Below are 22789 nucleotides of genomic sequence, written 5' to 3'. Positions count from 1 at the left end.
TATTTTCTACTGATTAAGAGAAGAAATACTGCAGTATATTGATTTAGAATGCTCTATTTTACTGACATGATGAGTGAATATTGTCAAAAAATACCACACTAAATAGTGACTAAACACGACCCCTTTTAATACATGTTAACCAGGAGTCACTCTCATTTATAATCGCGGCATCGTCTGATAAAATCAACATGCATCTACACTAAAGAGCGGCTATGCGGTTGTTTTGGCTATATTACTTTTTTGTCTCATGCAGCGCACTGCCTGCGTCTGAGTAACAAACTAAAAAAAAACAACAAACAAAAAAGTGCATGTGATATTAACAGACGAACTACAGAGCGGCTATGTGGTTGTTTTGGCTATATTGCTTTTTTGTCTCATGCAGCGCACTGCCTGCGTCTGAGTAGCAAACTAAAAAAAACAACAAAGAAAAAAGTGCATGTGATATTAACAGACGAACTACGCTCATATTTATAATTCCAAACAATCAGTAAGCGAGAGGTGCATGGAAACGCTGTTTTGTACTCATTTATTGACGAGTCGGCTGCGGTGCGGCCAACTGAATGCGCTGCTTCTCTGCCGCTCACTGCACAGAACAGATTCCGAGAGAAGTGACACTTCTCTGGGAAAGTCAGACTTCGCATTCGCGGGACAGCACTGGCGAAATCTTCCCGGAATCCATCTATCGTTTTATAAGAATCGTAAAGGAGTTGGCTGCCCCAAAACCTTTGCAATGACTGAAGAGTTCTCTTTTAAGTTCCCTTGAGCGCGAAATGAAATGCAGGTAAACTACACGCCAACGAAAGGAGATCTTCACAATGTAAGAGCTGAAAAAAGGAGGAAGACAGGAGGAGATGGGACAGAAGGAAAGAGGGAGTGACGATAAATATATAGAGACAAGATTATTTACCACGTTCTAGCTTGATATCTGAAAAACAAGAAAGAGAGGAGAGGCATATACGGGGAGGTTGGAAATGGAGTGATGGTGGTAGGGAGCCCTCACCACAGTGCAACAGTGAAAAGAGACCCCTTTCAAACAGTGTCGCGTTCCGAAAGTTGTTTAAGCGACATCGGTATTTAAAAGATTCATATCATAACAAAAATAAACACCGGTATTCGGTATGAACCGGTATACCGCCCAGCACTACTAGATGGCTCATTTTAGGGGATAAAGTTTCCTGAATCTGCAAATCATTTCATGGTTTTGGTGACACTGGTCACCACAGTTCTCTGTGATCTCCTCAGAGAAAACTGATCAGAAAAGAAAAGACAAATGTCTTTCTTTCCTCTCAATCAGTCAGTGAATGCTGGAGTTACAGTAGATCTGTGAGGGAGCACTCAAGGGCAAAGTGCAAAGAATCTTTACAGCCATTGCATATAACAGGACAAGCTGTATAAGAAAACTTCTCTGGAAACAGAAGAATTGCATTACAGTTACATAATGTGGAATCCATCTATCGTTTTATAAGAATCGTAAAGGAGTTGGCTGCCCCAAAACCTTTGCAATGACTGAAGAGTTCTCTTTTAAGTTCCCTTGAGCGCGAAATGAAATGCAGGTAAACTACACGCCAACGAAAGGAGATCTTCACAATGTAAGAGCTGAAAAAAGGAGGAAGACAGGAGGAGATGGGACAGAAGGAAAGAGGGAGTGACGATAAATATATAGAGACAAGATTATTTCCCACGTTCTAGCTTGATATCTGAAAAACAAGAAAGAGAGGAGAGGCATATACGGGGAGGTTGGAAATGGAGTGATGGTGGTAGGGAGAAAGAGAGAGAGGCAGTGAGTTGGACATTGTAGGATTGTAGGCTTCCGGCATGGGAAATATAACAGACTAATACAAACAGATACACTATGATGGTTCTTTAAGAAACAAAGATAATGCACATTAAACACTCTTACACAAACAGTCTAAGTCTTACACATACAGAGTGGAAATGTCACCTGTGGACCAAAGAAATCACATGATAAATGACAAAACTGCAATAAATAATGTCCTTAATCAATATTTTTGTATAGTTTTGCAGTAAACATATCTAAAGAGGCAAAGCTGAAATGTTAATACTTGTTTTCAAGAAATATATATTGAATTAAGTTTATTTTTCTCACACCAATGGCACATTCTTTTTAAGCATGCACCTCATTAAATTTTGTTAGATTTATGCTTCAGACCAGTAAAATGCCAATAGGCTAAGAAAATAAACTTTAAAAATATATGTTTTCTGAAAAGTCTAATTATCCTATACAATTTGTCTTCTCAAGTAAGATAGATATGATATATATAAGAATGAAAAAAAACAACAGATCATTGTACAGTAGTATGATGAATCAGCATGGAGGAGTATATACTCCTGTTCTTATTTAAATCCTGTTGTGAATGTTTTGAATTTTTCATGCTGAAAATTCTGATATAGTGTGAAAATTCAGATATAGTGTGAATAGGTCCTAAACTAATCACTAAAAAGGCGAGAGATCGGAGGATGCAAATCTATGTGATGTTCTCAGTGATGTTAGACTCACTTGAGCCCTCTTCTGACACCATCCCAAGACCCTCGGCCTTATTCTGTCTCTCAAACGCATTCAGATCCAGAACACTGTCAACAAACAAAACGCCATATTTATATCATACATCTATAGTCTGCAACATACCTATAGTCAGCACTGCAGAAGACACTTTTTTTTGCAAATATGACTATAGTTCAACATAATTATCAAAGAAATAATACTTATCATTTTAAAGTTAACAATAAAATAAAAGAAAGTGACGGCCATGTACCTGCAGGTTTGCATGAGAGCCTGTAGGCTGAGGAAGAAGCCCACATCTTTCTTGTCTTTCAGGTAGTCCAACATCCTCTGTCACAAGACATCAAGACATTTGTCAATGTTGCATTGAGTTAATCTGTTAAGCTTAGCATGGTAACTTCATTTAAGAAATTACACAGGTATATTACTTATACTAATAGAGAGAGTACTATCAGCTGACCTGCTGAACATCACTGTTGCCACCATTGAGGATGGAGATGCCAAGTTTGAGAGTAGAGGACACCATGGCTCCCGTCTCACCTAAAACACATTACAAGAGACCAAAGCTTGTGTGATTGTTAGTCAAACTGGTAAGGGTATTTAAAGTATAAAGATCTACACTACAGTTAAAAAGTTTGGGGCCAATAAGATTTTTTGTTTTTGAAAAAAGTCCCTTATGAGCCCATGGGACCCCTTATGTCCCTTGGTGAGCCCAAGGCTGCATTTATTTGATCGAAACTACAGTAAAACCACTAATATTGCTAAATATTATTACAATTTAAAATAAGTGATTTATTTGAATATATTTTTAAATGTAATGTATTCCTATGAAGGCAAAGCTGAATCCATTACTCCAGTCTTCAGTGTCACATGATCATTCAGAAACCATCCTAATGTGCTGATTTGGTATGTGAAAAATATTTATTGTTATTATGTTGTTTAAAACAGTTGTGCTGCTTCATATATTTGTGGAATCTGATTTTTTTGTCAGGATTCTTTGATGAATAGAAATTCAAAAGAACATTCATTTAAAATAGAATAGTTACTAAAAATACAAAAAATAGTTCTATCATGACAACTCTCTGAAGATTTTAGCATGGTAATGGATATGACAATTAATGTATTTGGCGGAATAGATGTACTACGCTGCTGCTGCTGCTTATTGCTGTTGTTGTAGATTATTGCTGCTGCTGCTGCTGCAAAGCAAGTACAGAAACTTACTACTGCCAATTCATACGCTGATACAGTGCTCTGAGTATTTAAAACATACTGCTGCTGCACAAATAACATATATAATAACTGTAGCAGATCTATACAGGTGGAGCTGGGGAAGGTGGGGGGTTTCAAAGGAACTCTGAAAGCGTGCTGCGAACTGCTGTAGTGAATGCTAACCAGCCATTTAAATGTAAAGCAGTAAGCTCATTGGCTGCGTATACAACATGAACCAATCAGCTTGTGCCAAGTAGTTCCCTTACAGTCGGTCACTCCGAGTCACGTCGGTGACCGATGAATTGGGATCTCGCTTAGAGAGACCAATCCACTTTGAGTGTAAACTAAATGAGCCAATGCACATTGGCATGCGATGATTGCATCCAGCTGCTGCCGATCGCAGCGTGAGTGTAACTAGGCAGCAGGTGCAAAGCATACTCAGCTTTTCGCTTTGGAGCTGAGCGGTCATATCGTTCTGCTCCTGACTTCTGCTTTGAGGAAACGAGTTCAGCACGCTCTTTAAAGCTCTCGTGTTGGCGGAATGGCGCTTCAGCGGCGGTGGTTTTTTCCCATGTCGAGTGGGTTGCACACATCAGGCTGCACTACCCCCCATTTTTGTTGCAAGCGGCCATCTCCTCTGTGCGCTTCAGCACATTAAAAGAGCAATTTCTAAAAGAGCATTCACGGGTGGACGTCTTTTTAAAGTCGCGTCTTTTTAAAGATGACATTCCACCCGTGCGTTTCTGGATGCGGTCGTTACCTGGCGCCGGGCAATGGTCATGATCGCTGCCTCACGTGTCTGGGCGTTAAGCACGCTGAGGCAGCATTTGTGGACGAGTCATGCTCTCACTGCAGGAGGATGACCATCGCGGAGTTGCGGACCAGGCTCCGTTTCCTGAAAAGGGGCGGGGTTCCAGTGCCTCTGCCTAGATCTAGCGTTTCCCCTGGCAAGAGCCGGGGGGGGGGGCGCTACTTCTGGCAGTCGCCTGGCTGGTCTTACGATGACAGTGAGGAATTCCCCTCCAAGGAACCAACCTCCGGGGGCTCCTCCTTCCACCGGCACTCCGCAGCCAGTGGAGCTGCCCAAGGAAAGGGCTGGACCCTCTCGTGGGGTACCACTCCTATCCTTCAGTGCTCCCCCCGAAGATCGGATGTCGATCGCTGCATCGGAGGGTGAGCCAGACCTTTCGGGAGATGATGATCAGGCGGATCCGGAAATGGTGGCTATGCTTGCCTGGGGCCGCTGAGAGGATTGGGCTCAAGTGGAAGCCTCCACCGCGTCCCGAACCCTCGAGGCTGGACGATTGGTTTCTCGGGTGGCTCACGCTGGTTCTCAGGGCCCCAACCCGGTGCCTTTTTTCCGGAGGTGCATGATGAGCTCACTGGGTTGTGGACGGCACCTTTCACTGCCAGAAACCGCCGCAGTGGCTCATCCTCCCTCACCACCCTCAATGGTGGGGCAGCGCGGGGGTATAGGGAAGTCCCTCCGGTGGAGCGGTCAGTAGCGATGCAATTGTGTCCAAATACCACTGCCACCTGGCGGGGCAAGCCGTCACTTCCCTCCCGGGCCTGTAGGTTCACGTCAGCTCTGATCGGCAGTGCTTATGCAGCCAGCGGGGAAGCTGCCTCCGCCTTACAAGCCATGGCGTTATTGCAGGTTCATCAGGCCAAGGCACTGAAGGTCCTGCACGAGGGTGGTCACGACCCAGAAGTTCTCAGAGAACTCCGAGAACTACTGACCTCGCGTTACATGCGACGAAGGTCATTGCACGGTCTCTGGGCCATGTGATGTCAACTATGGTGGTCCAGGAGCGCCATCTCTGGCTGTGTCTGGCCAACATGCGGGAGACCGACAAGAGCCGGTTTCTTCAGCGACGCAGTGGAGAACTTTGCCCAGCAGTTTTCGCGCCGCACAGAAGCAGACCGAGGCCATTAAGCACATCCTGCCCCGGCATGCAGCTGCTGCCTCCACCCAGCCGCCGGCGGCAGCGCCTCAGTTCAGCTCCTGCGCAGTAAACGCAGCAGCCTCCAGCAAAGCAGCGCCATGGAGCCGGTCGCAGGGCAGCCGCCCCGCCCGTCCAGGCCCCCGCCAAACCTGGTGGCAAGCGGAGGAGCAAGAGGACCTGAGACGGGCGACCCAGAGATGGAGGAAATTGCTCTTCGGGAGATGGTGAACGCACCACTCCCTCCCCCGGAGGAGGGCCGGGTGGAGAGTCTTTTGTTTTGTTTTTCCCCGTCACTGACTTCACGGTCAGTGGTACCCAAAACCTCGACAAAAGAACAGTTTCTTCTATCTCTGGGACCCCAGAGGGGACGAAGAGTTGTGGACGAGCCAGCCTCGGATCCCACTCACCCTCCTCTCTCGCCAGTGAGCAGCAGTGGGCGGTTCGATAGTGCTATCAAATGTACTACTCACGCACCCTCTGCCCGAACGCAGGTAAGTGTTGCACACACTCAGACCCCGCCCCGGGCCGGGCCCCTGCGTTCCTGTTCGCTGCCCCACTGCAGGTATGTCTGTGGTTCCGTTGGTGCCACTTGTGCGGTATCTGGGAGACTGGCTAGCGCTCCCCAGTCCGTCTCGCTGGCTCCTTCAGACCATCAGACTCGGCTATGCGATTCAGTTCGCCCTGCGTCCTTCCAAGTTCAGGGGTGTCCACTTCCCTTTAGTGAAGGCTGCAGATGCCTCTGTCTTGTGTTTGTGGGGTTTTACAGCCCTTACTTCATTGTACCCAAGAAAGGCGGTGGGTTACGAGCGATCTAGGATCTGCGTGTCTTGAACTGGGCCCTTCACAAGCAATCGTTCAAGATGCTCACGCAGAAGCGCATCTTCGGGTGCATCCATCCCCGAGATGGTTTTGCAGCAGTCGACCTGAAGGATGCGTACTTTCTTGTTTCGATCCTTCCGTGCCACAGGCCATTCAGAGCCTGTCTTTCCCCGGCAGACTTTCTGCCTCTTGCAAGAGGGTTACAATCACCTCTAATCTTCCATATGCACCTAAATAGTTGTTCATATGTGTAAATGCTTCCGAAACTTCTTTCGGGAAGGATGGGGCTTCCGCAACGTTCCGGTTCCAAGTGGAACGGGTACGTTTTCCCAATGTTATCCAATCTCACTGAGTGGGTAGTGCTATGACAACAGTCACTGGCCTTCTTGTTGCGAGCCCCGGCCCACACCAAAAAGGGGCGCAGGAGGCTCGCGCTGGTCACTGGAAGGGGTAGCATCCATGGCGCTTTGGTAGGGATCCCAATTTTTTGGTCACCGACGTGACTCGGAGTGACTGGCTGAAAGGCAACGTCTCGGTTAAGTATGTAACCCTCGTTCCCTGAAGGAGGGAACGGAGACATCACGTCCCATCGCCACAGCTGCTGTACAACCACTGAGCGGCCGGGTCACCGGCTCGGCTCCTCAGTGAAAACCTGAGTATGCATTGCACCTGCTGCCTAGTTATACTCGCGCTGCGATCAGCAGCAGCTGGATGCAATCATCGCATGCCAATGTGCATTGGCTCGTTTAGTTTACACTCTAAGTGGATTGGTCTCTCTAAGCGAGATCCCAATTCGTCATAGTCCAAATACATGTGTTGTAAGTGATTGTGTGTGTACCTTTGCAAGCACTGATCATCTGCAGAACCATTTCAGCTGCTCCGCGGTCATGTAGACGGGACTGCTGGTACAGAAGCCTTTGCTTTTCCATCTCCTTCTCCTATTAGATGAAAGCAAACAGTCCAGTCATAATGATGCCGGGCTTTAAATACCCCTTCCCCAAGACCATCCAACATACACACACACACACACACACACACACACTCATACACTAAGCATTACACTATTTTTTATTTAAATTAGTTATAGCTATTTTATATAAGTTCTATTTGACAAGAAGGATGATTAAAATTTCATCTAGTAAAGTTTAAAAAAGTTCTATCTTGTAAAGTTTAAAAAAAGCTATTTTTTAGTTTCTATTTTTGGTTTCTCCCTGAATACCTGAGAAAATGTCTTGTATTAAAATTATTAATGAAAATGTGGTGAACTGACTATTTTTATACCAGTTTTTACTTCTTAATTAGCGCTTATGCTTGTTTTCTTAATTCATCTACATACACACAGTTTACACACTCTTTCTAATCCAAACCACAAGTGCTATTAGTCATGTGTCTGTTATTTGAGCCGTTCACGTTTGCTGACTGGCACAAACGTTAGACTACAGCAAGCAGACCTGCTCTCCCTGAACATTGAGGCACATTTGTATGATACTACTGGCTCTTCCCTCTGTTTTAACTACATCATACAGCTGGGTGCTGTACTTTCTTACAAACCCTCACACCACGACTGCTAAATCAGCTTATGGCAGCAAAGTATGGCATAAAAAATATATTTTTCAATTTATAAATAAAAGTAAAGTTGTGCTGCTCAATATTTTGCGGAAACTGTGATTTTTTTTTCCAGGATTCTATGATGAATAGAAAGTTAAAAAGAACAGCATTTGATTGAAATACTGTACAAATCTTCTTAACACTGTAAATGTTCAATCAAATTACCATGAATAAAATAGCTGAATAAAAGTATTATTTTATTTTTACTTTTTTTAATTGACCAACTTTTGAACGATAGTGTATAAAAGATTTATTTTTATGTTAAAACTGCACTAGTGAAAACCAAAACTAAAAGCATTTGAGTATACTACAGTATTGACTACTTTTTAGAAGTTATTGTATAGTGAATTCTTGTCTGAGTCTGTTATTAATTTTCAATGTTTTAGAGGCTACTTAGCATATTGCATTGTATGTAGCTTATTGTTACAGCATATTCACAACAATAATATATCTCACAATAAATGGAAGAAATTGTTCTCTGTAGAGTTGAACATTTATCGAAGTGACCCATTTGAAATTGGGTGATGATACCCTGTTGACAAAAAGGATTATACAAGTACATACAATGCATCAAGCGGGCTGATTTTTAAGCTGAACCCACCCCTAAAAGCACCCAAGCGTCCCAACCCCAGCATGAAGCCCCACCCACTCCCACCCCGCCCTGAGAGCCAGGCCATGTCCTACAACTTGTGTGACTTAATACTGTATTGATAATCTTTATAATTAATTAAATGTGTGTTTTTTACCTGTTGTTTTAGATGGAAATATGTCAAGTGTGTTCTTTCTGTAATGTGATGCTCTGAATGTGTTTGTGTGTGTCTGTGCAGGCTTTTACTGTAGTCTTTGGTGAGTACAGAGGAAAAGACTTGTTCCAATTCAAAACAAAGACATGGAGATACACTTTTGGAGACACACAAGGTCATCACATACAGGCCTGATCTAAATCCAGAAAATTCTGTCAGCCTTCATAAAACCTTCACCACCAACACGCACATATTTATGCAGCGTTCATGCCATGTCACAATTATCATGATTACTAGATGACAACCCAGACATTTATTCTACTTTCTGTTACAATACTATTAAGGCCAAAATGAATCTGTGTAATTTGAGTAAACAATAGATATTATGGGCCAGATTTACTAAATAGGGCAAATTAGCGTTAGAGCGCAATTCCATAAAAGCGCTGATCTGAGGTAAAAATTCTGCGGGTGATTTACTGACAATGCGCACATTAAAGAACACAGACAGATCATTTCCATAATGACCAGCGCAATCTACCAAGTGCAGCACAAATTATAAATTTGGGTGTTAAATAATGGTGCAAATACTAGTAATTTGACAACCGCAAATGTTAGTAAATCGCGTTGTGTGATTCATTAAAATTTTTATTTTGAGTCTGAAAGGGAAACTAAGGTCAGGCGCACAAATAACTGTCCACGCCTTTTCAGCGCTTATTCTTCACTGCGCACCTTTAGTAAATCTTGACAGTAATATTTTAACGCCAAAAGATGGTTTGCACTGGAGCAAGCTGTTAGTAAATCTGGCCCTAAGTCTTATGTTTTTTTTAAATTATTATTCTTGCATTATTTAGATATTAACAATAGACAATAATAATTATTAAACATACTGTAAATATTCTAAAAACTACATTTTATGGTTAAAGCCATTTATGGTTGAGCAATTCCAAACCATTCTGAAGGGAAAGTGTAACTATTTTTTGAGGCGGTGATTTTATATAAATTCATACGATGAGGACCGTACAAAAACCATATGATTTTTAGAAAAAAAGCAAGCATGTCTCGTACGACAGTTAGCAGAATCTAGACATTACGGTTTATAAAGTTTTAAATATGGTTATTTTTCTTACAAAAATGCAACAATTCACTTCACTTCAATTCACTTTATTTACCCCCATGTGGAGTACTTTTTATGATGGATGGTTACACTATATTGAACTTCTATTGAACTATTGAATATCAACACCCATTCAATGTCATTATAAAGCTTGGAAGAGCCAGGACATTTTTAATATAACTCCGATTGGATTCATCTGAAAGAAGAAAGTCAAATACACTTAAGATGGATTGAGGGGAAATAAATGAAGTGGTAAATTTCATTTTTGGGTGAACTATCCCTTTAAAATGCTGCGTAGGTTATCAGCTCACAAGGTTATGGAATTGAGCAACTGAAGCTCCCACAACCTGAATCTTTTTGGCCAGGTGAGAAGGTGAAGATATATTTTCTGAATTTAAATCATATCAGCAAGGACAAAAAAGTAAAAAAGTCCTTAGGGTTAGTAGGTCACTAAAACTGTGAGATACAAAAGATGCAGACAGAATGGAAAACTACAGGCGACTGCCTACAAAGACAGAGAAGAAAGGGTTCTGGAGAGGTGGGGACTGGTAATGTATTAGGAGACCAGTTAAGGTGTTTGGTGAGTGTGTGTATGAGTATGAGTGCGTACTTAAATCTCACACACAAACACACACTCCAGAAATCATCAACAGCACTAATAATACACTACTCTAAATAGCCTGAGAGAACAACAATGCTGTTTTGGGGGCTGAGGCAGCCTATTTTGCTAATGTTTTGCATTATTGGCCTCCCAGCTGGAGAGAAAGTGCTAGAAAAACTATTCACACCTCTATTAGCTTCCTGTTTGTTGTTGCCAGTCTACAAATGAAGCCAAATTGGTCAAAACTGTGATGTGTTCAGCATGTCTTGTTCTGTTTTTGTTTTTTTTTCTCCATCTGTTTTGTGTGCAGCCATCTCTCTGCACTCGCTCAAGTCATGCAATAAACACAAAGATAAACTGTTAAAGAGACAAAGACTCAGAATCCAGCAAAGGAGTGCACAGATCAGTCCACAACAGGTATAAAGAGAAAAGAGAAAGCGAGACAGAGGAGAGCTGAAAGGATGAGAGGCACAGTGAGAGACATCGAGTGTGCGGGGTGCAGTGATTCTGGACGTGTTCACTCAGTGCGTGGCAGGAGCTGTAGCTGTAGCTGCTGGCTCCTCTGACTCCCATGGCCCCAGCCCCAGGCCCCCCCATACCATCTCTGTCTGTCGCACCTCAAAGGATGGCTCCTCGCCCCCCTCCTCTCCCCCTTCGTCCTCCTCACCAATGTGGCAGCTCTGAACAGAGAGATAAGTAAGGTTAGCTCGCATTACATCTTTAAACAAAGACATAAAAGTCTTAAAGTTAGATTCATGACTTACTTTTGCCATTATATCAGCGTATGACATATATAGATGATCCACTTCAAGTTTACTGCAGTGAGGATAAAAAAATGTCAGAAATATGATCAGTTTGACTGCTATCTGACTATTTAGTTCTGACACAATCAGATGAGTTCAAAAAAGTGATTTTTTTAAATGAATTGAGCTGGATTATTATGTCAAAATGAATGAACTTTGCAACATTAGCCCCTTTCACAAATGCAGTCTTTACTGGTAAATTACCATTAAGAGATAATGTGTGAACCTTTTCAAAAATACCGAACGAATGCCGGAACCAATTGACCAATATGAGAAGTTGTAACATTACCAGTAAATTACTTGTAATGTGTTCTGTGTGAACGCAGAACAAGATTGCCGGTATGAGCATGTACGAATTCAGAACCCGCTGACGTAAGACATTCTGATGCAGATGACGCATTTACTCTGCGCTGTGTAGTTCGGTTTGAAGTCATCTAATACGATGTCTCTGGGCCAAAAGCAGCTGCATGAATGTGAACATTTGATAAAAATAAAAACATCAACAAAAACACTGACTGCGTATACCCCTCCATGTTTACAAACACAACACCAGGGGGCGCAGCTGTTTAGAGGTCATTTCCAATAATGATGTCACAAAATTTACCGGTATTTTGAAATTGATGTGAGAACGGCGCTTTACTGGTAAAATGACGGAACATCCTTACCTGTGTGAACAGTGCATTTTTGTATTTACTGGTAAAGTCGTTTCGGTAATTCTACGGCAATTTACTTTCTATTGCGGTGTGAAAGGGACTATTGACCGTCATTAAACTGAGCTGAATCAATATTGAAATTTCTTGAGCTGAAAATTAATACTATTGCCTCCTGTAGAGCTGCTTTACAGCTGAACTGAATTTAGTATTTGATTATCTTAGCAACACTGACACTGTTATTAAACTAATTTAAGCTCTTAGTTCAACATTGAAATAATTGGAAATTGAACAATGACAATGTGGAGCTGTTATTAGCTGAATTGAATTTCTTTCCTAATTGACGAATGTTGCAACACTGTTATAAAAACTAAACTGAATCAACTTTGAACTAATTTGAACTGAATATTTGCAACCGTCTTCGGTAGAGCTGCTTTACATCTGAAATTAAAGTGATTTCATAATTGATCAATTTTGAAACACTGTTATTTTCCTGTTTATTTCTGTGTATTATAAAAAGCGCTACATAGAAAATTGTGACTTTACTTAAGAAGAAATCCTGTCAAGAAATCCCGTTCACTAAACCACAGAGCGATTTGCTTACGTTTTCTCGGTGAGAGCTGTGCGGCTAAAGTGAAGGATGAGCTGATGAAGGGGGTCTGGTTTTGATTCGGTTTCTTCCTCTTCTTCTTCTTCCTGCTCCATTGCTTTCTGCAAGAAACAACACTATGAACAAACTACACTCAAGAGGGTGTACTCAGAGAGTGTAAATGGATATACAGACTTACAGATAAGTCATCGATCATCTTGTCTTCAAAAGAGTAGCCCTCATTTTCAATCCAATTGCGCTTGTAACCATTAAGGAACATGTTAGATGCCCGGTGCCTGAAATAAAAGGAAAAATAAGTCTGTGCATCCCACTATACTCCTGGACAGCATTAAAGTAAGGTTACATGTGTCTTACCTGGGGATGTTGTACAGCGGTGTCATTCTGAAGCAGGCCACTACTGCCCTGCGACGCTGTTTGGACAGAAGCTTGTGCCAAACCATCTTCTTGGATTTGAATGGATGCTCAGTCTGAAGGAAGACAAAGAAGAGGAAGAAATGGCTTAAGATTGAGGAAAATAAGCATGTAACTTCATGTGTATGTGGAAACAGGCCTTACCAACTCAATGTGGTAGAGAACAGCCGAAACTTCCTGAACTCTCTTCACAACCTTCTCCGGTACATCAGAGTCTTCAGCTTTACCTGAGGTCTCCTTATACAGAGCCATCTGCCAGCGCATAGATGGGTCCTCAACCTACAGACAGACAGACAGACAGAGATGTGTACTCACAGACACTTATACTATACTTAAGATGTTTTCTTCACTTGGCTGTGTCTGTACTTACCTTTCCCTGTAAATGCAGGTTATTCTGCAGAAACTCCCTCACTTCTTCGTCTGTGTCTTTCTGTAACATTCAAATCACCAAAGAGTCAACAAAATTCAATGCACACTATCTTTCAAAGGTTTGGGGTAAGTAAGATTATTTTTTAAAGAAATACTTTTATTTTTTTATATTCATTTTTTATTTAGCAAAGATGCATTAAATGTATCAAAAGTGACAATAAAGACATTTATAATGATACAAAAAAATTATATTTCAAATAAATGCTGTACTTTTAAAATTTTTATTAATCAAATGACCTTCAAAAAAATTATGATTTCCACAAAGTATATTAAGCAGCAACTGTTTTCAACATTGACAATACATTATTTATTTTTTTGCACCAAATGAGCATATTAAAATTATTTCTGAAGGATCTTGTGACACTGAAGACTGCAATGGCTGCTGAAAATTCAACTTTACCATCACAGGAATAAATTACTATTTCAAATATATTAAGATAGAAAACAGTTATGTTAAATTGTAACAATATTACACAACATTACAGTTTTACTGTATTTTTGATAAATGCAGACTTGCGGCATTGTTTCAAAACATGAAAAAAATTTACTGACCCCAAACTTTTGAACAGTAGTATAAGAGTTTTCTTGTGTTGTTTGGCAGTAAATCAACTATCCTAAACAAACTATATGGCTAAACATGTGGCTAAATACCAGAGAGTAGCGGATCTTGGCCATGTTTATGAGCTCTTGGTCTGCAGGGGAGCACATGTTGAGGCCGATGGGGAGCAGTTTCTTCAGGGCCGCTACAATCAGCGAGGTCTGAACGGAATAACGGTCCCCGCGGCGCTTCTTCTTGGCCCGCTCAACATCTGAGCCTCCACCCTATAAAAACTCTGCAGAGTTAGACTGACACAAGGATGCTCTTACCTAGAAAGAGAGGTTTGTGCCACAAACAGGCTGTTTTGGGAAAAGAATATGGATTTGTTGTAGGAAAGACTGATTTTATTGACAAAAACAGTCTTTAGAGGGATGTTTTCTAAGTGAATAATGTGAATACAGAAACAATTCTCTGTAAACATCTCCCTTCTGTAAGTGTCTTGCTTTCTGAATAGTTGATGATTAGCTACAGCTTTTGCATTGTTAAATAATGTGTTAATGGTGGCTACTTTCTATGTTTTATAGATTAACAAGGAAATGGGAGAATTTACCAAACTAGCACTGAGGGAAAATAACACCATGCTTCAAGGACATGTTTTATCATCAGTCAGTCTATTAGGAAATGTTAGAGCTAAACATACAGCAGTCTCATTGTTAGTGGTGTAAGGTTGCCAACCCTTTAGCACTGCACACTTAAAAACAACACTAGGCTTCGGGGCCGCTCCATCCCTCACACACTCTCTGAGTCTGTGCCTGTAAGACGTCATTAATGACTGTTGCCTTCTACAACAAGAGCTCCCTCTGGCCTTTCAGCATGAGATGAGATGCAAGACAAAAGCAAAATGAAGATGAGAAGAGACTAGACAAGACGAGACATGAGAGGAGAAGAGAGGAGACTAGACAAGATAAGAGGAGAAGAGAGATGAGACTAGGGCTGCATATTTGGGGTGGGGGGGAATCAAATTGTGTTTTTTTTTTCTGATAAAAACTGTGGTATTTATTTATTTAATAAAAATGGTGGAATTTAATTTAATATATATTTTTTAAAGAGCTCCAGGTTTGCTGTGCCTGTTTGTAGGGCTGCAAAATAGAGTTCGGCAGCTATGACGTCAAGACCTGGAAGACTAATTTGTCCCTGGTTCCCTCTGTTTTTTTGTCTATGGGTTTTTATAATGGGGTTTTAAAATTCATGAGTGAAATAAGGTCTGTGGTAAACATAATTGGCGATACATTGATGTTTTGCTCTACAATGTCAATTACACACACCCATACTGTAAAAGTGAATTTTGAAGGATAGTGAATTGGTGGGTTTTTGTTAAATGTGAGCCAAAATCATCACAATTAAAAGAACCAAAGACTTAGACTCCTTCAGTCTGTGTGCACTGAATTTATTTAATACACGAGTTTCACAATTTGAGTTGAATTACTGAAATAAATGATCTTTTCCACGAAATTCTAATTTATTGAGATGCACCTGTATATATATACAAAACACTGGCTCATGAGCTGCTCGCGTGTAAATGAACACAGTGCTAAGCTTTACTCTGAAAAACATAGTGCATATTGTTTATTTTAGTAAATCACAGTCATTGCGATTTGATAAACACATTTGATAACCATGTTCAATTTTATTTCAATTAATCGTTTAGCCCTAGATAAAAGCAGATGAGACAAGCCAAGAGAGGAAAACAAGGAGAAGAGACATGAGAAAAAAAGAGAAGAGACTAGACTAGATGAGAGCAGATAACAGTAGGGAGATGAGACCAAAAGAGATTAAATTAATGTATTCTGAGGCAGAGAGGGGCACCCATGGAGAGGAGATAACAGATGGTGCTACAATAATGGCCGCCTCACAGCACAGAGGAGGAGGTGGTATCCTGCAAAGTGAATAGTATCATTGTGCTAGCTAACACCTAACAGAGACAAACTTTTTAGGGAAGTGAGCAAGTGAGTTGGGTTTGGGTAACATGTCAATTAATAACTTGTCAACAGAATGGACACAAAAGTCACATTAATCAAATGTAAGAAGCGGAGAGTACCATTTAATTGAATACAGTGAATTAAACAAAGGGAGGGCAATATTAGATGAGAGATGTAATGAGAACTGTTCCCTTTATAGGAAAAGTCATGTTCCCTCCCTACATTACCAATGTGCTCATACATTTCCCTGAAATCTGTGAAGATTAAGTGATGGGTAATGGTTTGACAATGTATTTTTGATAATGAGTTTTGCTCCTAGTGAGGGAGCATCACCACCAGAGCTTGTGGGGAAAAAACAGTAACATCAAACATTAACATCAAACTGGACAACAGCACTAAAAGAAAGAAAAGGAATCAGACAAGTCTGCAAGAACTTGCAGCAGTCAAAATCCATCAGAGGCACATCAATCAAAATCACTGTCAGGACGATGGAACTCAGATCCAGCGAGAGTTAAAGATCCAGCTGAAAAGGGGTGCCATGATCCTGAGACTAAAGTCTATGGCTGAGGGCTTTCATCAAACAAAGTACCAACAAACCTCACACACACTGGCAATGAATGAGGGTATGGACTTCTGGCTGTTGTGTATATGTGTGTTTGCCAGTGTGTGGGAGTTTGATGAAAAGCCCTGCTTGTGCGCCATGCGATCAGCACAGCTCTTTTTTATCGTGCAGAAACGCGTTCTGACCTCTCCGTCTCCGGCCTACACACCCCGAATCCACAGCGAGACAGGACACAGAGAGAGACAGCTCTATTAAAACTTAAACTCTCACAGACAGGAAAAACATCAATGGATCTATAATCCCACTGTGAGAGTAGAAACACAGTGTCTGTCCTGAACAGGACATGAGGTCAGCAGTCGTCTGAAGAAATGGAGTTTTAACAAATCTAACCATTTTCATTTAATTAAAAAAATTATAGAAACCAATTATTAAATAACATTTTGACATGATGGAGAACGTACACAACTTTTACATTTAACGTTTAAACTCAAATGTCAATTTTGCACAGATGTGAGCAGCAGTAAGTGGACAAACTCACCATGCTCATCTTGCTTTTGCTGTCAGCAGTGAGGAAGGACATGTTGTTGATCTCATTCATCACCACAAAATTTTGCTCCTCGCGTTTGAAATTCTGTAAAGAATAATAAAATAGTTATTAGAAAAGTGGAAAGAAATGGGAGGAGTGACAAGAAGAGAGAAAAGGAGACAAGAGAAGTGAAAGTACAATAAACAAGAGGAGACAAGATGAAAAGAAACAAAATGAGATATGAAAAGAAGTTAAAGACGTGTTGGAGGAGACAAGGAGACAAAGAGGCGAGAAGAAACTAGACATGAGACAAGACAATGGGATTTTAATTATAGAAAGGGAAAAACAGACTTACGTGAGATTTGGACCAGAAGATAAAGACTTCTCCAACCATCCTGAAGAGGTCCTCAGCATCAGGGTCAGGACAGGTCAACCACCTCGCCCTTTAAACGACAGAAAGAACCAAATCTCCAGAACGACAGTCTTAAGGGTCATTCACACTAAGGATTATAACTATAACAAATAACCATAAAGTTTTAATAAAAGTTCTAATTCTATGAGAATAGGGAAGTCCACACCACAGCTATAGAGCAACAATATTGTTTTAATCACTTTAAGAATGATTTTTTTTCCCCCAATAATGTTGTAAATAATGATCGTTTGGCTTCATAAGACCTCAGTATATTGTCAGGAGCCACAGATATTAATCTTGTTTTGCCTGTTTCTTTGTAAGCCGTTGACTTGCATTTTATGAATCACCAAGGTACGGTGGACCAGTAGTGCACAACACAACAAAGTCTCCACAACACAACGGAAACAAAACGCGACACAGCAGAAACAAGCCGCAACACAATGACATTAGCAAAACACAACGTGAACAAGCCGCAACACAATGACATTAGCAAAACACAACGTAAACAAGCCACAACACAATGAAATTAGCAAAACACAACGTAAACAAGCTGCAAAGAAAAAAGCCGCAACACAACAAAATTAGCACAACACAATGGAAACAAGCCAAATGAAATTCACACAACACAACGAAAACAAGCCCCCACACAATGGAAACAATTTGCAACACGGCGCAAACAAACCACAACACAACAAAACTCCCCACATGAAAAAATATTAAAGTAATTTATAGTAAATACTATAGTATTTTTTAACCATACTATAGTAAAGTGTATTATTCTATATATGTTATATTACCACAGCAACTATAGAATTACCACAACAAATTAATTCAAGTACTATACTGAACCGTATAGTATGGTTCAAAAACACTATAGTATTTACTATAAATTACTATAGTATTTTTTCATGTGGGTCGCACAACACAATGGAAACAAGCCAGAACACAGCGAAATTAGCATAACACAACAAAATTAGTCTTATGCGGTGTGTTGTGGCGATTTTGTTGTGTTGTGGAGATTTCAGTGCGTTGTGCACTACTGGTCCATCATACCAAGGACCTTGGTTTCAGCTAAATCTTCTGTTCTACTGAAGAAAAATAAATCACCTACATCTTGGATTTTCCTTGGATTTCCTTCCTTGTGAGTAAATCAACAGAACATTTTTATTTTGTGTGAACTATCCCTTTATGTATTTCAAGCAGCAGACTACATAACTGTAGCATGCGCTTATAATAAACAGAACGTTATCGTCTGTTGTTTTGGACGCTAATACAGTTATTGTTCTTGGTGTGAAAGGCCTTTACTCTGCAAAGACTTCAAAGTGTCTAAATGTACATTTGTTGGTGTTCTTGTAACAAAAATAAAGCCTAAAACGGTACCTGGACACCATGGGTGTGGACGCTAATATAGTTATTGGTATAACTATGTTATTGGTATGAATGGGCCTTTACTACTGCAAAGGTTTTAAAGTATTTGAAGTTACTTCGGTTGGTAATCTCATAACAAAAATAATACTTGAAATAGTACTTGGACCATAAAATCTTCCTGCGGATGAGAGATACCTGTTGTTGTCCACGTATCGGATGAGTAGCGGGTAAAGAGCATACAGATCCCTGCAGAGCACAGCAAACTCATCACGAATGGTTCCCTGCTCACTGTCCACCTCTGCCTTCCCCTCCATACGCAGCTGATCCTCCTCGGCCACCACCTTTCCACAACGTTTCTTCAGCTTCTCCATGGTAGGGATGAAGTGGGACTTGAGCATCTCAGGCTTTGCCCTGCTCACAATGGGCTGAGCAAACACTGCGGAGAAATATCAAGAGGAACTCCATAAGTAAATTCCTGGTATTGACTGCCATTTTTTGAAGACTCCATGTTTAGTTTCCACTCACCTGCCAATCTCTTCATCCAGGAAGCTTCATCAATGCCCAGATTATTGACGACAATCTTCATGATGCTACCCAGGAGCTGATTGAGTTGTTCCGAGGTGACATCCGTGCACAGAAGGCCTTCCTGCTCTGGGAAGTTCTCTGGACCTCTCTCCCACCAGCGGGGCAGATAGTTGCACAGCATGGGCAGGGTGATCTCAATCACGTGGGGCATTTCTGTGTAACGGGCCCCAGACTCTGCCAGATCCCCGATCTCTTTCATCAACAGGTCCAGCTCAGGGATGTCCAGACACAGTTCCTGCACTTGACTGGGCAGACCCAGGACTAAAAAAATGGATGATAAGGCAGTTAAGGAAGCGCTAGTTGATCATAACACCTACTGTATAGATGGAATACATTCAGAGTGAGCTACTGACTTGTTCTCTCTCGTGGGGTTTTGGTAGTGTACACCGAGTATGTGTTGAACTCGTTGAGGAGAGGCTCCAGAAATGCAACAGGCATGGCAGCAGCCAGATGAGCCAGACATTCTCCTAGAGCTGGTCTTTGGCTGTGATATCACAACAAAAACGTTCATTAACATAACACATTCGGTAAAAATGGCTCATATAGATAAAAACACGTATATGCAAAGCTGCTTCTTACTTCTCAGCATGAGGGGTCTTTACAGTGCCCAGGGAATAGATACTGCACATGATACGGTAACAGGATATCTGCAAGTCATCCACTGAGTGATAAAGGGAGAGATACACAATATGAGGGACAGTGAGTGATCTACCAGATATAACAATTACAATATCACAATTATTTGCAGATTTTTTCTACTTGTGTTATGTTCTAACTTTCGATTAATAATGTTACCTCAGTATTTTGTTGCCGAGTTTCTGGAAATTAAATTAAATTAAATTAAATTAAATTAAATTAAATTAAATTAAATTAAATTAAATTAAATTAAATTAAATTAAATTAATGCCATTACATATGATTATACTATTCATTTACAGCATTCATCATTTAAAATTCTATTAATTAATCATTAATCATTAATCTATTATAATTCTATTCATTAAAAAACTTGCCCCTTTTAGACTTGTACTCTATTCATTTACTAACTCATTTGCTTGTTTTTATTTAAAAAAAACTAACACTAGCTTTTTCTTTTTATTCTTTTTGTATTCTTTTTATTTATTATACAATTAACAAAAAGCAAAAAAAAAGGCTTCTAACACTAGCTTGCTCTATTCTTCTCTATTCTATCTGTTTTCTTTTTATTTATTTATTATATAATAAAAAAAACCTTGCTATGTGTACTGCGTTAGGCTAACTGAGACTTGTTATAGCACTTGCATATCATTGCTCTCTTGTTGGTTTTGATTGCTTCCATTGTCCTCATTTGTAAGTCGCTTTGGATAAAAGCGTCTGCTAAATGTAAAATTAAATTAAATTAGATAATATGACTGATTTACACCATTTATTATTGTACTTTATTCAAATTAAATTGCATTTAAATTACTTATGCCATTTTCACTTTTGCTATTTTACTGTTTTGTTTTTTTTACGTCAGTGAAGCACACTAAACTGAAACTGAATTGGTAGAAAGAGTAAAATAAGCACAGCCTTTTCAATTTAACTCCTCCCACATGTTAATTATTACTGTAATTAATTAATCTATGTATAAACTAAGTAAATGTACTCTGCTATTTAAGCTGAATTTAGTCAAGTTAAAAGACTCTGTTGAAACCTATGAAAATAACTCACGCATGACATCATCTCCAAACTGGTGCTGGGCGATGTGGTCGAACAGAGAGGTGAGCACTGGCAGAAGAGCAGTGGTGGTGTAGCTAATGTTCTGAGATACACCTTTCACCTGTTAGAGACAGAGAGAGGCAAGGAAAGAGGCTCAATTTAACAACTTTGACAAAGAGCAAAGGGACATCTCGGAGAACAGGGCTATATTTACATCTGACCTGGTTTTTGGTAGACACTTTCCCCAGTTTAAGGTTCTCAACCATCTTCTCAATATCATCGGCAGCACTCTCAAAGAAAGAGCGCAGACCAGCCTTCACAATCTCAGGCCCAGATTTCATCACAGTTCTGGAAGAGAAAACAAAATAAAAGACAAAAGACACAAATAAAAGAATAGTAAGCATGAAATTTAATTCATAAACATAAATTAAAGGGTTAGTTCACCCAAAAATGAAAATTAGCCCATGAATTACTCACCCTAAAGTCATCCTAGGTGTATATGACTCTTCTTTCAGATGAATCCAGTCGGAGTTATATAAAAAATTGTATTTGATCATCCAAGCTGTTTAATGGCAGTCAGCGGTTCATCAGTCCAAAAGAAGTGAAATAAAGTGCATCCATCCATAATAAAAAAGTGCCTCACACGGCTGCGCGGGGTGAAAAAAGGCCTCCTGTAGCGAATCGATGCGATTTTGTTAGAAAAATAATCATATTTAAAATGTAATAATCAATTTAATCTAGCTTGCGCTCACTGTTGTACACGGAATGACGTAGGACGTCGGCATTGTGAATGCGCCGCTCAGAAGTGACGAACGCGGAAGCGGAGGGGAGAGATCAAAGCAAAACAACGGTCACGAATTAGAAGTACAAAACGAGGATTTGTAAAGAAGAATGTCGGAGGATTTCGATATAAGCTAATAGGAGACTGGTTTTCCTTTGCTGAAGTAAGGAAACTTTGCTTCCTTTGCTCCTGTAAACAAACGTTGGTTTTCACGAGACTCACCGGCGCATGCGCAACGCCGACATCTTACGTCATCCTCCCGGAGCTGCTCCGGTGTACAACTGTTGGCACAAGCTACATTAAGGTGATTATTACATTTTGAATATGGATATTTTTCTTACAAAAACACATCGATTCGCTACATGAAATCATTTCTTCTCAAGTAAGCACAGGTCTAGTTCATCACATTAACTAGAAACATGTTCCACTAATGTTTCACAAACACAAAGTGGTGCAATACTTTTAGCTTCATTTTGAAACTCATGCTACCATTCAAAGGTTTGGTGTCGGTTTTTGAAAGAAGTCTCTCATGCTCACCAAAATACAGTAAAAACAGTAATATTGTGAAAAAGTTTTCTATTTGAATATATTTTAAAATGGCATTTATTCCTGTTATGGAAAAGCTAAATTTTCAGCATCATTACTCCAGTCTTCAGTGTCACATGATCCTTTAGAAATCATTCTAATGTTCTGATTTGCATTTATTATTATTGTCAATGTTGAAAGCAGTAGGGCTAATAATATTTTGTGGAAACTGAAATGCATTTTTGATAAATAGAAGTTTCAAAAGAACAGCATTTATTTGAAATATAATTTTTTTTATAACATTATAAATGTCTTTATTGTCACTTTTGCTCAATTTAATTCATCCTTGCTAAATATAAGTATTTATTT

At 40.2% G+C, this 22789-nt stretch overlaps 1 protein-coding gene across 3 annotated transcripts in view; it reads right to left on the bottom strand.

Moving 5' to 3' along the window:
- The window catches only part of ryr1b (ryanodine receptor 1b (skeletal)), a 95259-nt gene that overhangs the window by 22928 nt on the left and 49542 nt on the right, over positions 1 to 22789 (bottom strand). For 2 of the 3 annotated variants that reach the window (XM_016576168.1, XM_016576235.1), the window contains exons 53-74: positions 21336 to 21462; positions 21127 to 21235; positions 20014 to 20095; positions 19788 to 19918; positions 19375 to 19695; positions 19045 to 19285; positions 17425 to 17512; positions 17082 to 17174; positions 16729 to 16743; positions 14116 to 14286; positions 13406 to 13465; positions 13180 to 13314; positions 12979 to 13091; positions 12803 to 12899; positions 12619 to 12725; positions 11326 to 11377; positions 11161 to 11241; positions 7334 to 7433; positions 2982 to 3061; positions 2775 to 2851; positions 2519 to 2592; positions 908 to 925 (exon numbers count right to left, since the gene is read on the bottom strand). In XM_016576168.1, coding sequence (XP_016431654.1) covers positions 908 to 925; positions 2519 to 2592; positions 2775 to 2851; positions 2982 to 3061; positions 7334 to 7433; positions 11161 to 11241; positions 11326 to 11377; positions 12619 to 12725; positions 12803 to 12899; positions 12979 to 13091; positions 13180 to 13314; positions 13406 to 13465; positions 14116 to 14286; positions 16729 to 16743; positions 17082 to 17174; positions 17425 to 17512; positions 19045 to 19285; positions 19375 to 19695; positions 19788 to 19918; positions 20014 to 20095; positions 21127 to 21235; positions 21336 to 21462 — 2372 coding nt within the window. The remainder of the gene's footprint in view (positions 1 to 907; positions 926 to 2518; positions 2593 to 2774; positions 2852 to 2981; positions 3062 to 7333; positions 7434 to 11160; positions 11242 to 11325; positions 11378 to 12618; positions 12726 to 12802; positions 12900 to 12978; positions 13092 to 13179; positions 13315 to 13405; positions 13466 to 14115; positions 14287 to 16728; positions 16744 to 17081; positions 17175 to 17424; positions 17513 to 19044; positions 19286 to 19374; positions 19696 to 19787; positions 19919 to 20013; positions 20096 to 21126; positions 21236 to 21335; positions 21463 to 22789) is intronic. The other variant, XM_016576095.1, reaches the window with a different exon arrangement.

This window comes from Sinocyclocheilus rhinocerous, unplaced genomic scaffold, assembly GCF_001515625.1.
Source record: "Sinocyclocheilus rhinocerous isolate Xijiao unplaced genomic scaffold, SAMN03320098_v1.1 scaffold130, whole genome shotgun sequence".
Lineage (NCBI taxonomy): Eukaryota > Metazoa > Chordata > Actinopteri > Cypriniformes > Cyprinidae > Sinocyclocheilus > Sinocyclocheilus rhinocerous.
Note: the sequence above shows the minus strand (reverse complement) of the source record. Positions and strands in the feature narration are given on the sequence as shown.